Below are 27,580 nucleotides of genomic sequence, written 5' to 3'. Positions count from 1 at the left end.
CCTTAGTCACAAATCAAGTACTTATCCATGAGTTGGTTTCTTTGGAGGTGTTGTATTATCCTGCTAACTTGTTTGGTCAGTTCAACTGCATTCATAGTAGAATAAGAACATGATCTTTTCAAAGTTCTTGGGACAATATCTGAGCAATTGCTTTTTCCTCAGTTACACATGCACAACCATCTGGCCAAGAACGTGATCTTGTAGTAATCTTACCCTGTGAGCGATTTCTGACAGATTTCAAGCTGTTCCAGTAAATGTGGCAATAACTGTCCCATTATTTCATCTCCAACACAGCACTGAACAACATTGGGTGTTTCATGAGCTCGAGTCATGATCCTCACCCAGGATTTATCAATGTTAGAGAAACGCTTTGCTTCCTGTTGAAACATGACAGCGAATGTAGAATGAAAGAAATGGAGGAAGGAAAAAAGAAGAGGGAAAAGGCATCTGCTTGCAGAACCAGCACCCAGCAATCTCAACAATAATCTTCTCACTTGTAATCATGTCTTCTAGAAATACTTCAGCTTAGACACAATTCTTTCTGCTTACACAATAGAGCTTATTTTATACTTGGCTGTCAAGCCTGCTATGTACTTTCTCTTACATTTCTAGAGAAAAAGACAGAAAACTCATTATATTTGAATTGAAGCTTCAAATCTGAAGAATTTATTTTTCTAAAACTGAAGTTCATTTTTTATTTGAAAAGCCATGCAGAAAGTTTAAGATAAGGATTCTAAGATACTACTATGCTAGTAGTAAGTACTACTACACAAGGCTACTACTAGGCACAATGTTTAAATACATTTTAGCTAACAGCTTTACAATCTAGAAATCAAAAGATCAAACAGATCACATGATGCTATTATTCTTTCTCACACTATGTCTTCCATTGGCACTGCTTACCTAATTTCCTAGCAAGACCAGTTTTGTTAAATATTAAAGAAATTAATTTTTTGTTACTGCATCATTATGACATCACAGTTACATTTTATTCTTAAAACGTTGATAAGCAAACTGAAAAAAAAGGCATGTCTAGAAACCTTTGGAAGTTGTCTTGCTATATCACCACCAATAAAAACAGCTTCTAAATAAATCCACAAGTTCTGCACAGTCAGCCAGTTCTCAATTATATCTGTTGTGTTGGAAAGATAGTGCACCCATTTCTGAATCTGTGTCTTGAATGGTGTATTGTATCTACAGTGAAGAAAAAAAAAAAAAAAAAAAAGAGAAGCATTTCTTTATTTCAAGAAGAAAACAAGACTCTTGAAAACCAGTGTATAAGTCACGGGATGAGGACTAGTTTTTATGCTTAAAATTTTTCAAGTTAAAGTATAAAAACTTAATTCAGCTTGTTGGCAGCTCTAAATCAAATCAGTTCCAACGTGCTGCTGTTTACACAAGGTGCATAGCACAGCTCTGATCCAACAGAAGTGGAATGGGAGCAAGACTTCAATTTCACTCTATGGTAAAGAGACTACTCAACATCTTGAAAGCTGCAAACTCACAGAGTTCCCGAACTCTCCTAAACTCCTGCTTTTGAGCATCTGCCTGATGATCAGGCTCTGTCTTCCTTATTTATCTGTGTCTTTTGGCATGTGAAACCAGATAAACTGAATCTCACTTTAACTGGGATTTTCAACACCTTTGCCATGAGGCTACTCTGCCCCTACTCTGTCGCAGGGGCAGAGTAGCAGTGCCTGTCATGCCCATATTATGCCTGCCATAGCCAAGCAGTGTTCTCTCCTATGTCCCCACTTTCTTGCATCAATGAAAGCTTTTCAGCTGTTTATTCAAAAAATCCAAGCTGCAGCTACATGTTTTCAAAATAACTTATTGAGGGGATAAACAAGATACAATGAGAACTAGCCCCATGAACAGTTCAAGGACAAGCAAGCTCTTAGGTTTTATCTAGATGTTTCTTTACCTTCGTATCTGTGATAGATTTGTTCACTAAAACAAAGCCTTTTGCTAATATTTTTATCTCTCCCCCCATTTCCTCCCTCCCTTACCTGTTACTCATGAGAGAACCAAGAATCATCAAGCTGTCCTCCAGCATAGCAATTGTTTCTGATGTGCTGTCACCTCTTAAAAGAAGCTCCCCACGAGTTTTAAAGTTTGTAAAGATAAACATCTTGTTATCCCATTCAGCTATCACTTGTTTTAACTTCTGCTCAATGTCTCTCTCCTTCACAGCACTTATGCAGATAGCCTTTTAAATAAACAGGACGTCAAAACAAGATATGAATCCTTCAAGTCCCTGGTATAAGAATCTAGCTCTTATGTCCTTTAACACTAGGTAACATTAGGCTCATAAGTATTTAGTGGAAAGGTCTACAAATATACAAACACCATAGCTAATAATCTGTATACCACATCACAATTTAATCAACTCTGGGGGGAATAAAATAATAACATAGTGAATACTTTTCATAAGTTTAATGTCACAAAGCAAGGTACCCTCACAAATGGCATGACTTAAAAAAAAAAGAAGTTGACACCACAATATATTTGTGTCATAATTTTACAAAAACCTGAAGTGATAGTTCATTTCTCTGTTCTTTTTACAGAAATGTTCTAATTTCCTTCTTGCTACTGATACTCCTATACTATACAAGCAGATTGTTGGTTTCATGTTTCCATATTTCTTCCTTCATAGTACCTCTATTTCCTCCTTATATCTTAGTAATGGAGCTTCCATTATATTCCTCAGTTTGAATGTTTCACTCTCCACATCAAATCTGTGTTCAGTGAGATCCATAATCTGCTTCCAGTGCCGAGGCATCATTGCTTTACTTGACATGTGCTCAAGCAATAGGCAACATTCACTGAAGTCCTCTATGGTCTTCTGTAGGTCAAGAAAAGGCTGCCATTCCTTTACAGCACGAGGGAGTTTACGGCACCTACATGGAGATAAAGCAAGCTTTTTCAAAGTGTTTCAAATATTCTTTCTTTAAAGCCACATTATATGGTTTTAACAGCAGAACGCATACCTTCCAAATTCAGGTTACCTTCAATTTGGAGTTTCTCTATGTGCTTCTCCATGTAAGAAAATCTGTTTCCAGTCTATTTCAATAACTGATAGCTAGGTAGGCACCTACAGCCTTCCTTTAAGGAGTGTAGCTGCATAATTTTAATAATTCTGTGCAAGCAATCTTCAAAATCAGTTGAAATGTTCTGCATCTTGATTTCATCTTTTGGTGAGACTATTGATATGCACTGCTCTGAGCTCTAGAAAAATCCTGTTCCCCAGGGTTTAATTCTTTAGTTTTTTTGATTCCTGGTTTGATGAAAAGTTCAGCTTCTATGTATACAATATAACCCATTTTGTAGAAAAACTATTCAGCAATTCACTAACTTGCCTTTGACATCTAGCAAAAAAAAAAATCTGTCTCTCATGAACAAAAATACTACAATAAAAAGGTGAAACTTTCCTTCATGGACAAAATAAATAACAATTTTAACATATATTCCAAAGGAATTAAAAAGGTAGCCAAGAATCTGCCTAAGGAATAATAATACTCAGCATTTAGAATTTTTTCTTGATTTTATGACATTGGTAATGGATATACTTTTCAATTTAAATTCACATTTTTCATGCCTTACTAAATAAATACATGCTCATATATGATTATTGGTGCTAACCAATTATAATCATAAAGAAGAAGTACTTTAGGCAACTTTAACACAGCAGCAGTTTCTCACCTGTTCTGAAATTCCATAAGTTCACTGTTAATTTTTTCAATGTCTAATTCCGACCAAAGAATATCATAGTAGCCACTGATTGTGTCAATGACACTGTTATATATATTATAGAGTTTCTGCAACAGATTCAGCTGCTTCTTTATTTCAAGCAGGTGAGAACATCGAGTAACTGGCAAACCAAAAAGATCTTCTCCACCTGTACAAGTAATATATTTCCGAAAGAGATTATCACATCGATTCTAAGAAAGAAAAAGAAAAAACGTTAAAATAGCTAAATAATAATAAATCAATTAAAAGTTAATAAAAATTACTAAATATTCAAGATACAAAATTATGATTCGAGCTGAATTAGACTAAAATCTAGGAAATAATAGAAAGATGGAGAGAGATAGTAACAGCTTATACTGTCAACAGTTTTGTCAACAATTTTCTTGAGAAAAGTAACTTTTAGCTAGCTTGGAGGCACATCTTTAGAAGCTGACAGAAAAACCATTTACTTCATGTGGCACAGTGACAGAACAATAAATGCTAAGACTGCACTTGAAAGAGGTGAAGCATGACACACAAAGAAATAAAAAGGTGAATACAGCAAATTCTATCTCTCCAAGTGTGCTGTGCAAATCTTATTGACTGTTGAAGGAAGAATTACTACCATTAAAGCAGCAATGAAAAACGCAATTTATTTGTCAATTGCAATATAACTCAGGGTACATAGTAGGAAGTCAAATGAATAGCAGTATGGGAAAAGCAGTATGAGAAAAGTATTAAAAGTTATTATTGCAGGAATAGATATTAATAATGATATGAAGACAGACTTCAACCAAAAACAAAAAAAAAAAAAAAAACAAAAAAAAAAAAAAAAAAAAAAAAAAACAAAAAAAAAAAAAAAAACCACAGTAATGAACACAAGAATAGCCTATAGCCAAATACACTAAACTTGTAGGAAGGCTCTCTTCTGAATATTCTATCTAGCAATCATTACTCATTATCTATGCAGCCTTTCTGTTAACTCCTAAAAAATTTGGATTTTAATAGTATTCCTTGCAAATGCATAGAAAAATTCCAACATAGCTTTCACTTAGACAAAACAGGCTTTGCCAAATCAGTAACCCTATCTATCAATGAAAGTTCATTCAACTGCTGAGATTCCTTCTCAGAGCCTTTATGTGTTAGCTCACTTGTAGTAAGTATTAAGTTATGTCTTAGAATTAACAGCACCTGGAATATAGTAAGCCTGTCATTGGCTTCCTGAGGTGTTAAACCAACCACCATTGGCCCATTCTAAAAGGAAAAAAAAAAAATACATCAGTTTAGAGGGTGAGACTAACCACAACTTATTTCTAATCAGCATTTTCTAATTGCTAACCTCAAACACTTTTGCAGCCTCCAGATCCCCTCCCCAGATCAGATATCAACTGAACCAAGGGATGACAGTTAATCTACTAGAACAAACACTTTTTTAAAAGGATTTAAAAAATTCAAATAAGGCAACTAATTGTATTTTTAATGCAGAAATTTTTCATTACAATGCAAAAGCTAGGAAGTCATAGCTCATTTTTTGAGTAAAAGTCAGCATTACTTAAAAGATGATGCAAGATTAATTCACCTTCATTCATTCTAATGAAAAAGAATGTGAGAGCTTAAGTCATTTGTACATATATCAGAACGAAAGAAGAGTTTTCTGATGCTAACATAATTTATCATTAATCCTAATCTTCACATTTGTTCCTGATAACTAGATGCTTTTCAAAAACCTTAAATATCTCAATTCTTAATTTTTAGGAACTGATTACAAGCATTACTTACATCAGTCATATACAAAACATTAAACAAACCTGCCCTGAACTGAAACCCAAACACCATCTTAACAAGAATAAACCTATTCAGCAGTCGAGGTCCATCCCATTAATTAGTCAAATCCAAAAACCTTTCCATGTTCCCATCTCTCCTTAAGAATTTCTCTAATACAATAAAATAGAAACACTTGCCTGATCATAATCAGAGTAAAACTGTGCACAGTCTTCAGTAAAAGTCTTCACAGCACTAATAAGCTCTCCTCTGAAGTTTGGCTGCAAAGCAACAAGCTCATCCTGCACTTCATTTGCACGGATTAGCAGTTTTTCCCAAGTGTAGTGCAACGTGTCCACCTTCTCTGTCTCTTCCTTGGCAATAAGTAGATTATATCTGCTCAACATAGCATAGGATTCCTGCCAGAAATTTGGATCAAGATACATAAAATGGTAACTTCAGTTAACTTTATAAACATACACAGAAAACATATATTTAAAATGCTAACATTTAATTTTTTTCAGAATGGAGAATGATTTGTTAGAAAAAGAAATTCTGTTCTTCTTGCCTAGCCATTATCAAAATTGGGCAAACCAATACCAAACTGGAAGAAACATCTGCATTTTTTTCTCAGAGCATTGACTTCAGCTTGCATCACCAACATATGAACAGTCTATGTACTGAAAACCCTTAGTGAATTTTCACTAAAACACAACTGACATTCACTTTCTATAAATTAGCACAGGGTAGGGTAGCAATAAACATGTGGCAGTTTCATTTGAAAATTTTTGTATGAAGTGGAATTGTTTCCATTCATACGTTCCAGTTTGATCAAATTGTAGCCAAATTGCAAAAATGGAAACATAACTGTCTACTGCAACACTACGTGGAAAATATGCCAATCTCCCGTTCAAAACTGAAGCATCACTTCTTGTGCCTCAGGACTCGAGGGTCCTGCTTGCAGAATTGGAAGCTTATAATGAAATTTTGGGCAATCAGGAATCATGAACATGTCTTAGGAAAAAGAATTCTACTGAAAAATCAGAGGTGCATTTTGCCGTATTATAGCATTCTTAAATAAATACTGTGGTCAGGAATGCAGAGAAACAGTTACCACCTGTTTTTAAGCCTGCCATTTGTCAGATGCTCAGTAAATGCATTCTATCACATTAACTTTTTTTTTAGGCAGTCAGCTGCTTTTGTTTATTTTAACTTATACAGCTGATAAAAGCAATCAATCTCAATCAAACTCGAAAAAGTAATTAATCTGCTTAATATTAGCTTTTTACTCCTCTTAAGGCTTAGCTAAAGAAAAAAAAATTAGGACTCTCATTCCTTTTCATACACAGACTTATTCCACAAAGATGAAAAGATTTCTTGCATTAAATACCTGTATTCTCATCTTCCTCTTACCTACGTCCCTCAATTTCTACACTGTTCACTAAACATCCACATCTCACCTCAGCAAGTTTACATTTGCCCAAATTAGACTTTCACACAAAAAAAGTTTACAGGAACACAACAGGCCTGTCACTCAACGTTCAACACATATTAAATCATAAATTTTCAAAGTTCACTGTTAACCTTTAACCCAGAAAATAACTGCTCTCTTGAAACAGTACCCGTACATGCAACATTCCCACTAGCTACCTCAATAGGGCCAATTTGGGAGTCAATAGAGATCTGTAGTTCTCTGATCTCTTTTAAAGCTGACATGGCTATTCTGATATCCTCCAGGTCCGTGATGCTGCGATTTAACTTCTTGCCAGTTTCCTCAATAAAAGTCAAAATTGCTTCCATCTGTGTTCTGTACTTCTTATTGCAATGACACCCCAGCAAAGTCATCCAGGCTTTGGTTTCTGATCTCAATGCTAGCTTCAGATCAGCTAAAAATATTGAACAATTAGTAGATATTAGATATTGTAGATATTTGTTAAGATGCACTTTCAATCTTTTTAATTACATTTGTTTTCTTCAGTGCCAGTTCTGGTTTTTCGATCTAACCCTTCACATACAGCGATGGCAAAATCACATGGACACCTTGAAGTGGTTTATAAAATTGCTTGCAATTCATGATTGCTTTCCTCCTATTCTTCTCAGAATTTATTATCTTTTCTACTGGAAAAATTATCTTAAAACATTGAACAATTAATAGATATTAGATATCATACATTTTTTTTAGGATGTACCTACTGGAAAGATTAAGTTGGTCTCCATACTTGTCATCTTGCTTATTTACCATTATACAAACTTCTGTCCTATACATCACTAATGAATTAGTTAATATTCTCATCTAAGTCTAAAATCTTTTCAAAAATTAATCTTTAAAAAAAATAACATGAGGAGGAAATTAGGAGTCTAATTATGAAAGCTGAAGAAACCAAGTTTGATCATAGCATTGGTGGAATTGTTAGATAGAAAGGGTTTCAGCTGTCTCACTGCATGCAGTTGGGAAAGGAGAAAAGTAACACACTTATCATCTTACTGCCATGAAGTATGTACCCCTGGGAATCAGTGACAGAAGGATGGGCAAACATATACAGGCGCGGTAATAAACTCCAGCTGAGCCTCACAGATATTCTTGTGTTTTGTTTGCAGCATTTATAGCCAAAACAGCAAACAGCCCTTCTCTCTCTCTTTCTCCTTTCCATTTTAATCTAGCTCACCCATCCAAAACTGCCACATCTCTCCTTCCTACTGGAGTCAGAAAGTACACGTCTCTGGAGAGAAGCTGAACTCTACCAGTGTACAGTGCAATAGCTCCCACGCAGACGTATTCAGGCTCAGAATTGATTTTCAGGTCCAGGTCTTGGAAATGCAGAATTTCAGATTCAAACTCATAGATTAATGGGTTTCCCACCATGAATTTATTGATGGTTTCCTCCTTGTCCCTCTGCCATATATGGTGGTAACAACTAAAACTCTCCAAAGCTGTAAGAACTTCCTGAAAGACATTTACAAGTTCAAAGAAAGATTCTCAGCATCACATATATACATATAATTTCTTAGCAGCTGCTCATTAGAGTACACTACAAATTCCATAATGGAGCAGGTTGAAGCACCTCACTAAACAGAAGGTTGTTGGTTAATTTATGCTAAAGCAAGTTCCATTACTGATCACATTGTGCCAGAAACCCTATGTTCATCACATCTAATTTGTCAGATTAGTTAAAACATTTGCCAATTAGGTGAATCTTCAGTCAATAAAATCATTGGAATTAGTGGGAAGTAAAGTTTAAAACCAGGATACAGTACACTTGTCCTTCCCTGCCATTTCTTGGGCTAGAAATGGAAACCTGAGCTCCAGGGCCCAACATAACAAGAAAAATTCATTCTGAAATAATGAAGCTATGAGACAATTTTTTTAACATTAATTTCTACACTCAATTCAGGTCTCTTTGATTTGAATATCATTTAATGAGTGTGAAAAAGAATTATTCTTTTGGTTCGCAGGAGTTCAGAAAAATGTGAGAAAGTTAAATCATCTCTGCATCTAATTAAACAAGTAAATGAGACGAGTCCTACAAGAGATAATCCACATCATGACTTACGATAAATATAGTACATGCAGACATTTAAAGCTGGCTAAATGATAAAAGTTTACAATATTACAAAATACCAAATATCAAAATACCATGATAACTATCCACCATTATCAACTACTCAGCACCAGCCTGGTAGTTATGCTTTAGTACCACTGAAGTTACAAGGCCTTGAGTCAAAGATTTTCACATGGCAAGACTTAAAAGATTGGACCAGCCCCAGAAGAAACTGATGCAGAGCTCCCTAAAGAAATACAGTTTACTAAAGAGTGCATAGAATAAGAACAAGGCAAAGAAGTTATGCATATCCTTTAAGATACATCCTAAGCTACTCTAGCAAATCCTATGCAGCACTTTACAAATGCCAATCTAATAGCTAATTTTCCTCTAAAAACCTTCATAACCTCTTTGTAATGTTGCAGAAATCATGTTGGCTTAATTAGCTACACACAACACAGCTACACTTAGAGTTTTTTATGATGTTTTAATTTACGCAATATTCAAAACCTCAAATCTTGGAACAGAGTACACTTAATCCATGTTACGCTTTTAAAGCATATTTGCAAATTTTTAGCCACATGTTTTCCATCCACCATCCAAAACTTTTTCATTATTACATTTAATCACAGCTTTAAATGCCTACCCTTATTACCCAAGGATATTAAAAGTAATACATTAATATCCCTCAGAAAGTGATATCAAATTAACATCTCAATTGTCTTACCCCTTTTGTAGAATTGATGGCACTGCTGAGTACAGATACTAATTTAATAATTTCTTTGTTCTCTGAAACATTCTTGAAGTAGCTCTGGCTTTGCACTGCATCAGATGAACTGAGTGATGCTGCATCTGATACACTATCTATAAAAGAAGATTCAAATATAGAAGCAGGCTTAGGATAGACATACTACTTAGGAGAAGTAAATTCCTATAGACAAAACCGAATGACATATTTTTTCAATAAGCATGCACTTTAAAGTTAGGTGTTCTTAAAGGCAACTAGAAGACAAGGAGGCCAACAAATTCGTAAATATCTCCATTTTAGTAAAATTGTTCCATCCAGGTACCCTGTCTAATTTGGAACAAGTTCCACACCAATCTTTCAAATAGAATCTTTCTTCTTCTCTTATTCCTCAATTCTGTATGCTTCACCTAAGTGATTTATTTATATTATCAGCATTTGCTTACTTATATATCAGCACTAAGCATTTTTATTTTCTGAAATACCCCGCAACTGACAATTTGAAATACAAATTAACATTACTCTGAGAAGATGACCATAACCAGTCCCCAAAAAGGACATCATCATTTTTTATTTCATCTCTTGCAAGCAAAATTCTTAGTTTTGAAAGATTAATTTAACTTCTTAACCAGTTCAAGTATTACTGTCCAATTTTTTAGGTGTATAAGAGAGAGCTAAGCTAAAAATACTCAAATGTAATTTTTTAGAATCTCGGGTACAATGTAGAACAATTAACTTGGCTTTATTTTAAAACATTTCAGAGAAGAAAAATCCAATCAAAGATACCATCTTAAATTTTCTTGAATTAATGACTGCAGCAACTTAATATCTGGTCACGAAACAGAATAATGAAAATCCTTTTAGAAATTCTAGTCTATTCAATCTTTTACATAATCCTCTCTACACCAATATTGCAATTTACATAGACGTTTTTATTTAACACCAGGTATTGTGAAAATTCAGTTTACCCTTCTTAAAGGGTAAGCACAAGTTCTAAGATGCCATCTGAACATGCCAAATTACAAACCACATTGGCAAATCATGAAAGACTATTCTGTAGCAAAATGACTATAACTGTAACCAAAATATATGCTATAACCCAAAGCATTAGAACTCTTCAAGAAGCCCCAAAAAATCCCCTTACTCAAATCCAGAGAACAAGTGGAAAACCTGGTTTCTAACGAGAAAGAGATTTCTTCTCTGAGGCAATTTAAAATCTATGAGGTTGCTTAAAATCTATCAAGTCTACTGTTTTTGATGTATTTTGTAATTAATATCTTCCAATACATTCTGTATAAATCACATTTACCTAACATTCAAATTTACTGATGTCAGAGTTTATCATTACCATGGAAGTTTTTCTTTTCAGTCTCTTTCATTCCATCATCAGAATCGCTGTCTCTGCTCCCACTGCACAACAGAATAACTTTTCCCTCTAACACTTTCTCCTGAAGAGAGAATAACATTTATTTTTCATTTGCAGCAGTTTTGCACCGTTAGTTCTAAGTAAGGCTGTTAAAGACACCAACCTTGGATATTCTCTCCTTACTCCAATGCCGAACTCCTTTCATTACTTTCACAATACTATCTACAGCTTTATTAAGTGTCTGCTGTACCTCATCCAAAGAGGGTGTCATGATGATATTAGGGATACATAGGTTAATATTAGTCCTAATTATAGGATAAGCACCTTTTTTCTGCTTAGACATATTGTGATTTTCTAAATAAAAGACAAAAACAAAACAAAAGGGCTGTTCATATTTTTTTCAAGACATCAAACCAGGCATTGTTTTGATATAAACCAACAAATATATCTCCTAATGTAGAGCATTGAGTGTAATTTCTGAAGGGAAAAATAATTCCTGATGTACTGCTAAACTCTACAGCAGCACAGATGAAAAGTAAGTGCAAAGCTATTTTTTCCATGAAGCTCCTCTTCAACTTGCTCTGTGCAGTTAAACTCTGTTTAGCACTTTAGCACACAATTTTCTTATCTGACTGGTACTCCCAGTCAGCATATTAAATTGGGCACAGAACCTCCTTAGAGTCTCATAATATTGTATGCCTTATAAACTATAGAGACCAAAGACAGCTGCCCTTATTTTTGTTTCTTAAAGGCATGAGACAATAAAAACACTTCAAAACAGTGTTCCATCACCATGTATGGAAATGTCTGAAGGCAATTATAGTAAGAGAAAAAAGACAGCTCTATTTTTTTTTATAGAGTTTTATGTAAAAGGCAAGGTCAAACAGATCTTGTATAGTTATCAAGGTCTTAACTTGATAACTAAACAAGTTCATTTTTAACTTAACTTGTTAAAACTTTTAACAAGTTATCAAGGTCTTGTAGAAATTTATCTATCAAGACTAGCTCCAAATATAATATTGGCTTCAGAACAGTACAGTGAGTCCTAAGAGAAACAGCATTGTATTGTCACAAGAAAAAAAAAAAAAAAACTTTGGAAATAGACAATGTTATTGATTGTAACTTAACAAGACAGCTTAATCAAAATCCCTTTGTTTTCCTCTCTTTTACACTTGTGAGTCTGATTTATATAGTTATGGGATATTACATTGACATTTTTCTTTATATAGCCTAAAGACCAATGTACTACAATGTAGCCACCTAAGAAATTGATGGTGGAAGATGCATGAATGCGCTTGCGGATGGTCTCCAGAGTGTGTCGAGTGACTTTCAAAAGGGCATCAATATTACGATCATTGAAGTAAGAAAGCAGTTCATTGGCTTCTTCCTCTAACTTTTCTAAATCCATTCTCTTCCTCTTTGCTGTAGGAGACAGGCCAGCCCACATCTCACTGAACTTTTGTGAGGAAGTCAAGATTTTTGATCTTCTTTCCCCTTCTGTTGCTGAAACATCATAAATCCAGTTAGTTAAATATATGTAAGGGACTTGAAAATACCATCATGCAACACCTCCACAGGTGTCTGAAATAATGTTAAGGAAGGGCAGAATTACTCAATTGTAATCTGCACCCCAGTGTAACAGGCCTATTCCTATCTGCCTTCTTATTCAGTACAAAATGGCATGATTATCATCAAAATTTAAATATTATTTAGTATCCTCTTTCTCCGGGAAGTCCGGCAATTAACCGAGGCTACCAAGTAGTTCTATGGCATGAGCCTTTTAACAGCCAAGTTAGATAAATAATACTGACCTATTTTGTAGATGATAAATTATTGTTACATTATTCATTATCCAGGCAAATTCAAAGAAAAGTCTTTAGACATTAGATGCTAATCAGTACTTCAGTCACCTAAGCTACAACGTCCCCCAACACAAATTATCAGCATGAAAAAGAAACAAATACCAAGGACTACAATACAATCTTCTTACCTGTATTTTTGTCCCTTTTTTCACCACTGGGTACAATTGACTTCTCATCTTCTTTACTGACCTGTTCCTCGGTGTCAAGTAACATGTTTATCAAATCATTAGCAGCAGCTTCCACCAGTGAGCTTTTTAAGTGTAAAGTCCGAGAACCTTTTATACAGAGCTCCTGTTATCAAACCAAAACAATATGCTCTTAGTGTCACAATTCTCATGTCAATTTCACAGTCACAGCAGCCTTTATTAAGACAAATGTCAAAGCCTAAGATTTGTGAAAAACCAGATCTATATACAACATTAATTTTAAATTTGTTTGTTCCAAAATACAAGATCAACAACAGATCAACAAGGCATCGTAAATGTCTTTCAGCATTGTTTTGGCTTCTTTCTCAAATCACATGATTCATTAGTTAATATCATTAATCATTGTTTATAATGTCTAGTTTCACTAAAAGGGTCCCAAAAGCAAGGGCTTCTCAATTTTCTTAACTTTCCAATGTAGACATGGGAGATTCAACACTTCTTTTGCCAGTTTACATTGCCAGTTTACATTAATTGTCTGTGCCATAATGAGTATTAGCCAACCATATTTCCCATTTACAGTTAAAAAGAAGATAAAAGCTACACAAGGTATATTTATTATTAAAATAAACACTAAATTATCAACTGGAGAGAGAAGAAATCAAAGAATGAGATTAAATAAAATTCAGAAATTTATTACAGTACTGTGCATCTTATTTCTCCAATACTTATAATAAAATCAATTAAGTATGCTACAACTAACTGTAATTTTTATCTGCAATGGCCTTTTAATTTTTTACTTCATTGGTATCTCATATTTCACTCAGCTTAAACAAACATGACTACCTTTATTTAATTAAAAATCAATAATTGGAAATATTCAGCCATTTCCAAATTTTAAGATAATCTTTGGCCTTCCTAAAGGCTCTGTTGAGTTGAGAGAGAAGGCAGATGTGACTTGTAATATCACAGCAACATTAAAGTATTCTGGGATTTTTTCACTGGGTAATTATTTTTGTTGCAGCAATTTCTTTAGAAACTTAAAGACACCTGTTAGGTGACAGAAGTTATTTCTAGTCCCCTCTAATTAAAAATTACAATAAGCTTACAAACTGTTACTATCTTCATTGTACCCATAACTGGGGTTCTTACTTACTCTGCTAACTCAACTCAACTGGCCGTTGTAATTACTATGTGTATAATTGCTATGTAGCAGTTCAACTTTTCAAGTTACCATACTGTGCAGAGCAGGTTTTTTTTTGTGCTCACTCTCACATATTTTTACCTTAGTGAATATACATTTTAGTATCTGCCCAATCAGGAAGGTAGCAGCAGGATCAAGAAAAACAGCTATGGATTGTGAGGCTTACAAACTACTACTCATTCCATATCATATTATTTTAACTTTTACTCTATATTTAACAACAAGGTGAGTTGCTACAATGGCCAAAATAGAAAAGGTCAGAGTTAAAAACACTAAGATAATCAAAACTTTCATTTGTAATAGTTATTGCTACAAGAGGAAATGAATGGGGATTATCTACTTGATTTTCTACAGTCTTTATCAAACCAAATTTTATTTCAGGAGAAAATACATTAGACATTACAACCTAAAATGCAATACCTTACTATTGCCTCACAAAATTATTCTGACATAATTATGACCTTAATCAGCTTTCTAACCAATAATTTACATGTTTATAGTTAATTACCCTCAAAAGTCTTTTGATGGGGTGAAGGAAGGGTGTTTTCCCAGAACCTTCATCCAAGTACTCATGCATATATTTTCCACATCCCATTACCAACTCAGAGACTTTGAGATACTCATTACACAATCCTTTCTACAGTATTTTGTCTCCTCAGGCAATTGCTGGAGAATTCCCTTATTTAAACAGGAATAATGAAAAAAAAGATACTATCATAGAGGTAAAATTTTTGAGTCTATGAAAGCATAAAAGAAATATCATACACTATCTGGCTTGACATTAATAATGGATAGAAAATAACATCTCAGCTCAGACCACTTTGCATTTGGCACTTTTGTTCCTTTTTACTATCTCAGCCAAGCAAGTGGGGATTTCCAGCGTATCCCATGCATGCTTCATTAATTCAGCATTGAGAATTTTTTATCTCATAAAAAAGAAAAATATCTAAACTCAAAGTCATCTATCTCTTCTTCATGAAACTTTTATCTACTAACCTTAGTCTTTTGAAGAAATTCCTCACAGCTCTGTGGTTCATCTTCTGGCAACATACAGAGTGGCACTCTATTCATTTCTTGAAGGACAGCATCAATACGAACTTCAACCAAGTCATTCACGCGATCAAGCAATAACTCCAGCCCAGCTTTTGAAGAAAACAGAAGATTCAAGACAAGCTTAAAAGTTTGAATTAATAGCCTTTGCAGAGTCTCTCAGTGTTGTTTTACCTCAACAAACCAGAGTGTTACCAAACAACACAGAGTGTCATTTTACCTCAACAAACTATCACATTCAACTGTGTATGAATTCTGCACCTTAACCAATTTACTCCAAACATCTAAACTTTTATGGCAAGCTTCACCACAAGAACCATAATTAATTTTTTGCATAACAGATACTTATCTAGCATATACTATCTATGTGCCAAAAGCTAACTAAAATATTATATAAATATAAACTATTGCACAAATATATATTGTATAGCTTTTTATGAAAATATAGTATCTATTATAAATATACATAAGATTAACTTAAAGGATATGTATTTCAAACATTAAGACATTAACATTTAATTGAGAGCCAACAATATTTCATCTTCTCCTATAGCTTGAACTAGTTACAACTTGCAGAATCTACTAGCAACAATAACTTTCAGAAAAAAAAACTCTATGCTTCAAACAAATGTTAGAGGCCAAAGAATAGTTAACAGAAAACAATCACTAGACTTTTAAAAGTTTAATAGCAATCTGCTCTCAATGTTGAAGCTGAAATAGCAGCAAGGTGCCTGATCAGACTCAAATTACTTTTATTATTCAAAATTAATTTAAGCATAATGTCACGCTAGCATCCAAAATGCACTTTAATCCACCATTTCAACTGAAGAAAATTTCCACTATAACTACTTATGCAATTTCAAGAAACAAAACCTGTTTGCTATATTAATTAAGCTGAAGAAAAAGGAATTTTCTATCTTCAGAAAAAAAAAAAACACATCTCAGTGCAACCTTGTGATAATCTTTTGAAAATATTACAAGCTCATCTGTTTTCTAAAGCTGTTGTCCAAGATATGTGTGCATTATTTTTAAAGAGATTGATGTTTAAAAAAAATTAATATTAAATGCTATTGAGCAATGACAGTGACAATTGAGTCAGTGTTTTATTCCTTGAGAAGTTGTTCTGTACATTATAGGAAAAAAAAGCAGGACTAGAAAAAGTCTGAAACCTAGGAACTCTTTTAAAAGTAGCTATGATTCTTTAAATTCAGAATACACTGCGCCTTTTGCACTGTACTTTATGTTTGGTGTAATCCCAACTGCCTAACATATACATTAGTAAAAATTTGATGAACATAAAAGACAAAAAAGAAGGTGGTGTTATAAAACAAATGTTTAATGGAATACAGGACAGGTGAAAATTTTGATATCTTTTATATAAATCAATTAAGTGCAAATCATGTAAAGAACTGTAATCTCATATCATAACTTGCATATGTATAGAACAAATAATCAGAAGTTAGTGGAAGGAGGCAAGTAACCTACCTAGCTTAGAAAAAACTGTATTAATGTATTTCTCAATATTCAGGGATGTCCAGTTCAGTAACATTAGACCTGGCTGGATAGCATCATCTACATTTGCTAATCGAGGAGCCATGAGTTGTTCAAAAGGGTGTTGTATTTTCAGTTTAATTCTTTTGTATTCTGCCAACATCACCTGAAATAAATAATGAAAATATTAGTTAATATACACTGATTTGAACCTCTTCATGTACACACATTTATTACCTAAACTAAGAAAATTCATCTTTATGCATATTACTGAAATTCTTAAGTTATAATTAATCGCTTGGGAAAGGTTTTCATTATTTTTCGCAGAAGTTCACTATTTGTTGCTCATTATATTTCTATATACATTTGTTGTTTTATGTGAAGCACTACTTCTTTGATTGCACAGGTGCTGTGATGGAGTTAATTTCTTTCTCAGTGGCTCACATGTTGCCATGTTTTAGATTTGTGACCACAACTGTGTCACTAACACACTGATATTTTTGGGTATTGCTAAACAGTGATCATACAGCATTGAGTCCTTTTCTGCTTCTCACACTACTCTGCCGGTGACTGGGGACACACAAGATGCTAGGAAGGAACATAGCCAGGACCCCAGTTGATTATTGGGATCCCATACCTATGACATCATGTTTAAAAATGAAAGTTGGGAGAAGAAGGAGGGAGGGGGACACTCAGAGCTATGGTGTCTGTCTTCCCAAATAGCTGTGATACTGCCTAGTTTTACCAAATTCCTTCTTTTTTTTTCCCTTTTGCATGCACCTCTTGCTTTCCCTATTAAATTGTCTTTATCTCAACTCACATGTTTTATATTTTAACTGTTTCTCTTCCCCCATTCCAAGGAGGGGAGTAAGGGAGCAACTGTGTGACATTTGGTTGCCTACTGGGTTTAAACCACATAACAGAAAAATCTTGCAAATTTCAATTGGTAAATGAGTGTTACAGAAGACAAAAAGCTCAAGGAGAAAAATACATATAGGTGAACTTTCCAGCAACTCTAATAAGATCAGCCTTGCCAGAACTATATTATACTATTTTCTTTCTAATGCCTCTTTAACCCACTGATCTAGTTTCACATGTTTGGCAATAACATTCTCACTTAAAGTCATAAAGGCTTTATGATTTATGGTTTTTTTTTTTCATTTCAAAGTAGTCCTTTAAATCTATAGGTTTCTAGACATCTATTTTTGAATTCCCATCTTGAGTCATTGACAATCTTGTCTGTTCATAGGCAGATAAAATGATCTAAAAGATTAAAAGACGAGAGAAAGGGAAGTTTCAACTTCTCTTTTTAAACTGTCCCACAGACATCCATGTAAAACACCAATGCCAGGAAAAAAAAAGCTGCTACTTGCTGCATGCTTTACACTTTTTAAAAGCAGACCACCTGTTCCTCTCTTCCAGGTATCCTCTCAAAACTAATGCTGCCCAATGTTGACTTCATTATTGGATGAGAGATAAATTCCTTATCATTTAGAAAGCAAGCAACAGCACAAAGTATTTTGTAAGCCTCCTTTCCTCCCCATTCTCATCTCTGTCCCAGACACTGCAGAGCCTCCCCAAACCCATGCATCTGCAAAGCAACTTCACAGAAAATATAAAGCCAAGAAAATGTTTTAAGTGCCTCAAGACAGTCATACAAATAAGAAAATAGATTTGCAAATGTTTTCTTGATACATAATCATTGATCTTAATTTATCCTTTTCCATATGTATAGAACCCAGGCATCTTAATGTACAGTACACATACATAAAATAATGTAAATGTAAACCCACATGCAAATTGTTGACAATCTTCTTGTACCAGTCTCTCTGCTGTTGAATAACACTTGCAAATGGTGAAATTTCAAGGCACATGTGAGCCATGCAATCTGTTTCTCTGATTAAAGTTAATATTTGAGGGTCAAAATTCACAAATAATTCTCCTGTTTCTGGAGATTTTACCAAGAGAGTTGCTTGAAGTCCTCTTTTAGTTAATTCAATCTGCAGGAAATAAAGTCATCATTCCAATCAGACAAGCCACTACAACAAAATACTTTGGTTTGCATATAAATATCACTTTTGCAGATACTAAAATCAGGTACTGCTGACAAAGATTGATATGTTATATGAATCCAAAACCAAAATTTATTAACACAGTGTGTATGGACCCAAATGCTTAATAATCAAACTGCTATTTATCTAACAGATATTCTTCTGTTGAGTCTTGGATGTTATAAGCTGCATTCAACAGCCCAAAATCAAATCAGAGCCACAGATTTTCTTGCTTCAACCATCTTAAATCTTAACACTCATGTCCTTAGAACTTAATGCATATTCTGCAATAAAGCTGCACATAACCTCCTCAATGAATTAAAGTATTCTTGGATAACCTCTTCACATATCTTTTGAACGAACTTATCCCTATTTCTCCTTTCACTTGTTTTCCAGTAGCTAATAGATATACAAATCTTAATGGTACTGAAAATTATATCCAACATCTGGGATAAAATACTAAAATTAATGCTTATTATAGATTTTTTTTTTTAATTCTTAAAAGCAAAGCATAGTCACACAATTGGTTTACCTGCCTCATTTAAATATTAGAAGACCATTTGTTCTCTATGTGATTAGAAAGGACAGCATTCCTTAGAGCACCACACACTGAAAATTTGGCTAACACTAAAAAGCAATCCTGCCTTAGGCAGGCAAATTTTTCCTACATTAAAAACTTTGCTGTTATTCTTATTTTCCAGTTGTCCTTGGTTGATGTAACTTTATTGTTCTTTATTTGCTCCTCAAATTTCATGTATCACATTACATTGAGATGAAGCTTATTTCTAGGCCATAGTTTCAGAACTCATTGATATCTTTCAGTGCACTTTTTTCTTTTTCTGTGGAACACAGAAAATTTGCACCACCTTTCAATGTCCAAAATATAGTGGAACATACTGCTTGCTTCAGCAATATCATGTACTGTCAAGACATTTGTCACAGCATTTTTCAAGAAATAATCTAATCCATTTTTGTCAATGAAGATGTCATGCTCTATCTACTGTCACCAGTCTTCAAAAAAAAAAAAAAAACTGTTTTTTTTTCTGTAAAGTTCAACAGCAAATCTTACTTTATTCATTTTTGAGCGTCATACTCATTCTTCCCACTCTCAAGTCTTCCTCCCCCGTTTATGTTTTCTTCTTATGCAGTTTTCATTGTTAAGGTAACAGAAAATGGCAATGGAAATAAGGGGTACACTGAGGGCATAAATCTTACATTGCCAGATAATTATGATAACTCCTACATTTTGAAGTAATTTATTATTTTTAATATGTCCAAGTTGAACATCATTTGCTATAGCAAAAAACAAATATCTTTTTGCTATTAAAAAAAACCCTGCAGTAATAAGATGTAATAACCTGGGTAATAACCACCCAGTAACAAGTACAAAAAATAGGGGCAAAAATGTTCAGAACTCTCAGAAAGTGACACTAAGTATAAATAAGTAATATAATATATATAATTATATTATATATATATATATATATATATATATACACTATATATATACTATATACTATATTATATATATATATAGTATATATAATATATACTTATATATACTTATAATATGTATAAGTAATATAATATATATAATATGTATAATAAAAAGTAGTAGGAGCTGAGTCCTATTTGTGTTCCATTTCTATTCCCCACAGGACATTTGCCACTCTTGCGGGTTTTTTTTGTTGGGTTTTTTGGTTTTTTTTTTTTTGTTTTTTTGTTTTTTTTTTTTTTTTTGTTGTTGTTGTTGTTCAGGAGTAGAGCAGGAGCTCCACCTTGTGTTCTGTGACACTTATGTCCACACCCGTGTGAACTCTTCTTGCCTGAAAGAAGAGACTACGGAGCAGTAGTCACATTTTTTTGCCGTACCTGGTAGACTAGCGCGTGTATGTTAAAGTGAATATACTTTTTGTGTCTTTTCAATTCATGTGTGTATGTTTCAAGCTTGAAATTTTGTTCAAATCCACCTCCCTTTGTTCCCACCTAATGAGTATAAAGTTGGAGCAGGCTCAGGAAGTTTATATAGCTGTCAAGTGTGATTTGACTGCTATAGGAGAAAGCAGACAGGTAACAACAGATCAGTACAGATTTGTACAGATCAGAATCAGAACTCAGATTATTCAGACCTCATAAAGGAATGTACCACTGCAGGGGAGATGCCTGCGATATTATAGTTATTTCTGAAAAGAATGAAAGGCAAATGTATTTGACTGCTCCATCAAGGCACAGTACATGTCAGAAAATCTGATCACTAGATCATCTAGCCAAAGATGCAGCCCCACAAGAATCATACATTCTCCTTAGTCTTTACAGATGAGATGAGGTGGTGGAAACTATCATCAGTATACTTTGAATGATGCAGATATCCAGCTCAGTATGGGAATCAAAAAAGAAACTGAGTCCAAGATAGAAACACTAAACAAATGCAGAAGGCTTCCTCCTGAAGCATTACAATTCATTACATAAAATATGAGGGATATGCACCAGCTGTCTGTGAAGAGCACATGAAAACATATGAACTTCCTATGTTAGCAGAATAAGCATTAAAGACCTTTTTAAGTGAAATAGCAGTTTTCATTACAGCCTGGAAGCAGAACCAACTATATGTAGGTTAAGGGTGCCAATTTTGGATATGATGTACCTGAACCATAATGTAATGAAACAACAATTGAGGTACCACTGTTCAGGTTCCTTGATTCCCAATTTGCACTCAACTCCAGATTAATCATCAATAATATATATTCAGCACTAGGTCTCAATCCAGCATATTTTATGTACTCTAATATTGCAATCATTTCTCCTGGTTTACTATACCAAATTGACACAAAAAAATTCCCACTTACAGTATCAGACAATCAAATCTGGTGACTCTTTAAACTACATTTCATACTGCATGCCAAATTCAAGAGTGAAAAAGGACAGATTGGGAAGTCCTAATATATTTAGACTGGAGAAAAGGCAGCTGGTACCTCTGGTCCCAGATCTGGTCTAAGAATACCTTCGAGAAGATTGGTAATTATCAGCACCAGAGATTTCCACAGTGTACAAAAGCTATGCCTGTGTTCCAAAAACAACAGGCAAATGCATTGACAGGTGTCACACTACCTTCAAAAACCACAATCTGGATATTCCTATCCTTCTTTTTCAGCTTTGCAAGGCTGAGGCAAATTTTTCTAGAAGATGATCTTTGACAAGGCAACAAAGAAACTGGAGGTGAAAAATATGCCAAAACAATAGTAGAAACTTGCAGAGATTTCAAGGACTTAAAGTAGCCCCTGCAGAAGTCATCTGAAAATATAAAGGTAGTCAGAGGCTCTATGTACAAAACCCGAGAGGGTAAAATTAGTCAAATGAGATTTAGAATTTAAGGTGTTCTCTGAAGAATATTCAGGCTACAAAGTGTTCTGCCTGTAAGGCCCCAAACAACTTGTTCAGCAAGACACATAAAAAGGTCTTATGGTTGTTCTTGTACCCAGAGTTACATGCATGGGAGAAACACCGACCAGATATTCTCAAGAGATCAAAACAACAAAAAAAAACTTTACTGGCAACTTTAGAAAACCATAGAACTTCAGCAAAAGGTTTAGTACAATATTCAGTCAACATAAAACACTTCTCAAAGCATTAACTTGGGCCATCCAACCTTGCAAACTCTAAGCCCACTTCATTTTAAAGTTACTCCAAAGATTCCAAGAGGGAATTAGAAGAAGAAAGATAAAGAAAGACAGAAAATACATAGAATAGCACACATATAGCCATCAATTCCTGGGCTCCAGCAGTGTTCAGATAGAAATTCCAAGAGAAGGTAGCGTCAAGACATCAGATAGCTTCATATTCAGCTTAAATACTATTACGCCTTCCTAGGCCCTTCCCCTGGGTGGGACTTCCAGTCATTTGGGCGCTCAGGAGCTGAGTCAGGGGCTCCAGATGTGGATGTGGACCAGTGCCTCTGGTGTGCCAGGGACTGGCAGCCACTGCAGGGCTGGGATACAGGCTCTAGGGGTGAGGTACACTGCCTCACCAGGGCAAGGCCCCGCCTGCCCCTTCCCCCCAACACATGCATCCTAAAATTGTCAATAGGAAATGAAATTACTTTGTACTGATTCTGATTGGGTTAATTTTCTCTGTCGGCATTTAATTTTCTTCATAATAGCTTATGTGGTGTCATCAGATTTGTCATCAAACCAAGGCTGATAACACACTGACGTTTGAGTTGAGCAGTGCTTTCACAGCATCAAGGCCTTCTCTTGTTCTCACTCTGTCCACACAGTGAATAGATTAGGGGTTGGGAGTGGGGACGAAGGGTGCAAAAGAGGCTGTGAGGGGACAAAACCAGGCCAATGACATGAAATAATAAAAGGATGCTACAAAATAAGCAAAGGGATATTCCTTGCCATATAACATCATGCTCAGCAATAAAAAGGGAAAGGCAGGGGTTGAAGGGGTTAACCACCCTCTGCTTTGGAATTGATTAGACATTGTTTGACCCATGGGAGATGGTGAAAAATTGCCCCTGCAGGCAATTCCTTTACCCTTTCTTTCTCCACTTCTCCTTCACTAACTAAACAACTTATCTTGACGCACAAATTTTCTTGCTTTTGCTTTTCCTTTTCTCTTCCCTGTCTCACTGGGGGTGCATGGGGGGAAGCGAATGAGCATTTGTGTGTGAGCTTAGCTGCTTATTAGGATTAACCCACAAGTGGCTCAAAGGTCACTTGTGCACTGAGTATGCTATCATCTGTTCAGACTGGATGCTTTTTATGTCTATATTCACAGAGTGAATGGATTACCACTCAAAATAAAATTCGTATTGTCCAGAGCAGAGGAAACCTCTGTGTCTGCTTTCACTTTTGGCCAACCAGCTGACAAAACTCTCCCCAGACATGATGATCTTGCACCAGTTGGAAGAATGTGGCAGAGACAGAGGGGCAGCTAAGCCTACCACTGGATATTCATTATATGTTTTTTTTTTCTGACTTCTTAGTTATAATGAAAGGTCTTTCAGTTGTTCCTAAAATCAGCTACAGATACTACAGGCCCTATTTTTTTAACAGGAACACTTTTCGTAAAATAACTTTTCTTATTCCATCCTTTACTCGAGAGTTATCATAAGTCAGGTTAAGCATACCTGCCGCTACTAACCAGGGATAACACAATTTTTAAATTTTTTCTTTAAGGAATATCTTCATCAAAATCAGCTGGCTTACCTGCTGAAGCCACTCCCTGTGGTAGATCACTTCAAATTTCATAAGAACTTTTGCTACTTTATTGTAATTGCGGATTATGCTCTTGCCATCTGGTGTTTGTAGAACTGCTGGATGTCTCTGGAAAGTCTCCATGGGCTCCTTGATCCTATGGAATAGGTGACGTGCCCACAAGATCTTGCCAGCTATTGGAGGCAGATTACGAGCCAGTGGAGGGTCCTTCTTGTGCCTAGTGTAGATCTTACAGACAGTTTCTATATCATGGCCGTAGTTTTGAAATATTTTCTGATACTTTTCATCAACGCCAAGATTCGGGATTTGCAATCTGCTTAGAAAAATAATAATTGTGAAAAAACTCCTTCAACACTTCTGAAATCCTCCTAATGCATTGTTGGAAAACAGTTGTTCCAGATTCCCTTGCATGCTTTAGAAAATAACTACTTTGGCAGCAGAGTTTTCAGCTTGAACAAATGCTGTCACAACCTGATTCCAAACAACAAAGATTTAGACCAGATGATAAAAGTTTCCAAGTAAGCCTACACATTTTCTGTTTTGTCACTGTTTTCAAACACTGGGCTGAAATTATGTGCAGCAAACTGTAACCAATTCACCACTAGCTGTTTATTCTATTAAACAGATGATAATACAAAAACTGACAGAATAAAGAGTAAGGCTGTTTTGCAATAATGTCAATTTATAAAGACAAATTTCACTGTTTCTTAATAAAAGCATTTTACTCTCTTCTAACTGCATTGTGGTAACAAATTAATGTCATTGTTCAAGCATAAAGCTAAGGCAAATATGCTAACAAAGTTTTCCTGTACTTCAGCTGGTTTTGAAAGGAGAATATTTTGCAGTTTCTGATACAAAAAAATATGGGTTTTATTCATTCAAGCCACTAAAACAACTCTTAACAAGGCTGAACAGCTGAGAGCAAATAGGTTGAGTTGGTTTTGTTTCTATTTAAGAAAATGCCTCCTGCTCTGCTCTCCCTCCACACCCCCCCCACCCCTCCCCCCACCTTTCCACTATCCTCAATGTTTTATTTCTATTGCTTGGCAGAGTTTTAGAAATCTAAATAGGACATATTACCTTTCAAATTTCTGCAACATACTCAGTGCCCTTTCAGTGTTCAGAATACTTTCAAAGGTGATGTCCATGAATCTCCTTAATTGATCCTGAAGAAGAGTAAATAATTCTACATCAGATAAGTCCCTAAAACACACATCAAATATGCCAAGTATTATTTGATGGGGTTTAACATGCAATATATTAGAAGATAATTTGTTTATGTGAAACTAATCTCAATAAGTATTATTTTTCCGTTTATTTCTTCCCACAATAATTAAACAAAACACAGCCAACTTTCGAGACATTTTCTTTCCAAGTTCCCTCTGTAGCTCTGCAACCAGGAAAAGCTTCTGTAGCCTCCAATGTTTCACCATGTTGAGAGGCCATAAAGAATGCTTGCTTACCCTCTCTGGCAACCAAAGCAAGACAAGCTTTTTTTTTTTTTTTTCTTCTGCAGATACCCTTTCCTTTCCCCAGCTTGTGATTTCAGAACTATTGGAAATTATCTTACTTATTATTCACTCAGTGAAATCACCCATTTTTGTTATTCTTGCCAGCATACAGTAATGAAAAATCCTTTTGCTGGAGGCCCTCAATGGCCCATTCCATTAAATTTGTCTGAAAGATAGTAAATGGAAGCTTCAAAGTGGAAATATCTTGGAATAATTTTTCAATTTCAGAATACAAACTTTGAGATTTGCATATTTTTTGTGGTAACTCAGAGAGGATAATAAGGATTCCTCAATAAATTAAATTATTTTGTATAATTGTATCATACATGAAGATCATTTATGTCTCTGCAAAACTCTTCATAGTCTTGGTCAAAATCAGTCTTCCGCTGATCCAAGAAATCATAATGCTTATTCTTCATGTTGTCAACCATGCTCTAAACAATTTCACAGAAAAAGAAAACCATTACCAAAAAATGTCTTATGAAAAAGACTTACCACACCAAACATTTAGCACAACAGGCTGTGCACATTCACATTTTACCTTTGCTAATAGTTCCCAGTACTTACTGAGCAATATAAGCAAACCCCTTAAAAGAAATATTTGCAGGAATCAAGTTGGTGTAATGTCCATTCAAATTTCATTTGTATTATTTATTTCAAATAAATTTGAAATTTATTTCAAATTTCATTTGTATTATTTATTGATCTTATTCTAAGTCAATTAGAACTGACAGAAAATTCAGACTTACTTTTCATCAAAGACATTTTTTACTCATTAAACATTCTGTCATGAAGAAGTACATTTCTATTAAAAACTTAAAGTTCAACAGAGATAAATATTTTTACATTATTATTTTCCATGTGGTTTAAACAACTGATTACATATATAAATAGACTATTCAAAAAGCACAGTAAGATGCAGCACATCACCAGCCCACAAATTAATATTCCTAGCTCCTCTGACATAGCTGCTGTCTACACACATGAAAGTATATCTTAATCAGCATCTCCCTTGAGGTGCACGCACAGATAAAGGATTTCTAATGATAAACTACTGTTCAACATCCTAGTAGTTTACCACAGTATAGCTATGAAACTCAGCATATTTCCAGTTCAGCTGATTTCCATCATTTTATGGTAAGACAACTGAAATTCAGTTTCATTGCACTGCTTGTAAATAAATTCCATTTTTTCCTCAAACAACAAGCAAATTCTAGATAGGGACTAAGTGTTAAAGCATAAAAAACAGCAAAATAGTTAACTCCTATTGTAAAAAAAAATTAAGACATATAATCAGTCACATACTAACTATAGATATGGTCAGCATCAAATACTTCAGTACCTCAAATTTTTTACTTTAAAAAGGAGTGTGATCACTTTCTGTTTCTTCATCCTGAAACACAATTGACTTTACAGCAGCTGGGTCTCACACAAAGTTCTTGTTTAAGGACTTGGGTGCTGCAATGGATAATGAGGTGTATCTCTATAAAGTTTGCATCACAGCCTGGGCTGATGGTCACAGGCAGCTTTTCAAACACAAATGCCCCAAAGAAATTAGATTTCTGTGTTCCAGCCTACGAAAATAGTACCTTCATTGAATGATCTGAAAATTCTCAGCAACCTGGGTTGCTGAGAAGCCTAGTTATACAGCTTTGAAGAGCAGCTCTTGGAAATAAAATTTAGAGCACTCCACACCTGTCCTGCCCACATGGAAAAGTCTTGGACTAAGCTATCCTTACAGCTGTGCCCTGGCTAACTCTCAGAAGACTGTAGAACAGAACAAAGCAGAAAACTGGTTACTGTGAAGGATGTATTCAAGAAATCAAAACCCCACACTACAGAGGGAGTAAATCAAACCAGGAAGGACCACAGAATAGCCACATTTTACACTACAGTTATTTCACTAAAG

The 27,580-nt window shown here is 34.7% G+C and overlaps 1 protein-coding gene across 1 annotated transcript in view; it reads right to left on the bottom strand.

The window, feature by feature from the left end:
• DNAH5 (dynein axonemal heavy chain 5) overlaps positions 1-27,580 on the bottom strand; it is a 117,044-nt gene that overhangs the window by 71,028 nt on the left and 18,436 nt on the right. Inside the window, exons 12-31 of the mRNA XM_053976898.1 lie at positions 25,998-26,105; positions 25,241-25,326; positions 24,152-24,473; positions 18,684-18,890; positions 16,885-17,056; positions 15,346-15,491; positions 13,131-13,293; positions 12,401-12,643; positions 11,304-11,494; positions 11,123-11,222; positions 9,757-9,881; positions 8,233-8,434; positions 7,141-7,376; positions 5,691-5,909; positions 4,921-4,983; positions 3,703-3,941; positions 2,660-2,900; positions 2,010-2,209; positions 1,041-1,194; positions 214-377 (exon numbers count right to left, since the gene is read on the bottom strand). Coding sequence (XP_053832873.1) covers positions 214-377; positions 1,041-1,194; positions 2,010-2,209; positions 2,660-2,900; positions 3,703-3,941; positions 4,921-4,983; positions 5,691-5,909; positions 7,141-7,376; positions 8,233-8,434; positions 9,757-9,881; positions 11,123-11,222; positions 11,304-11,494; positions 12,401-12,643; positions 13,131-13,293; positions 15,346-15,491; positions 16,885-17,056; positions 18,684-18,890; positions 24,152-24,473; positions 25,241-25,326; positions 25,998-26,105 — 3,581 coding nt within the window. The remainder of the gene's footprint in view (positions 1-213; positions 378-1,040; positions 1,195-2,009; positions 2,210-2,659; positions 2,901-3,702; positions 3,942-4,920; positions 4,984-5,690; positions 5,910-7,140; positions 7,377-8,232; positions 8,435-9,756; positions 9,882-11,122; positions 11,223-11,303; positions 11,495-12,400; positions 12,644-13,130; positions 13,294-15,345; positions 15,492-16,884; positions 17,057-18,683; positions 18,891-24,151; positions 24,474-25,240; positions 25,327-25,997; positions 26,106-27,580) is intronic.

Source organism: Vidua macroura, chromosome 1 (assembly GCF_024509145.1).
Source record: "Vidua macroura isolate BioBank_ID:100142 chromosome 1, ASM2450914v1, whole genome shotgun sequence".
Lineage (NCBI taxonomy): Eukaryota > Metazoa > Chordata > Aves > Passeriformes > Viduidae > Vidua > Vidua macroura.
This window is presented reverse-complemented; position numbering and strand designations above follow the sequence as displayed.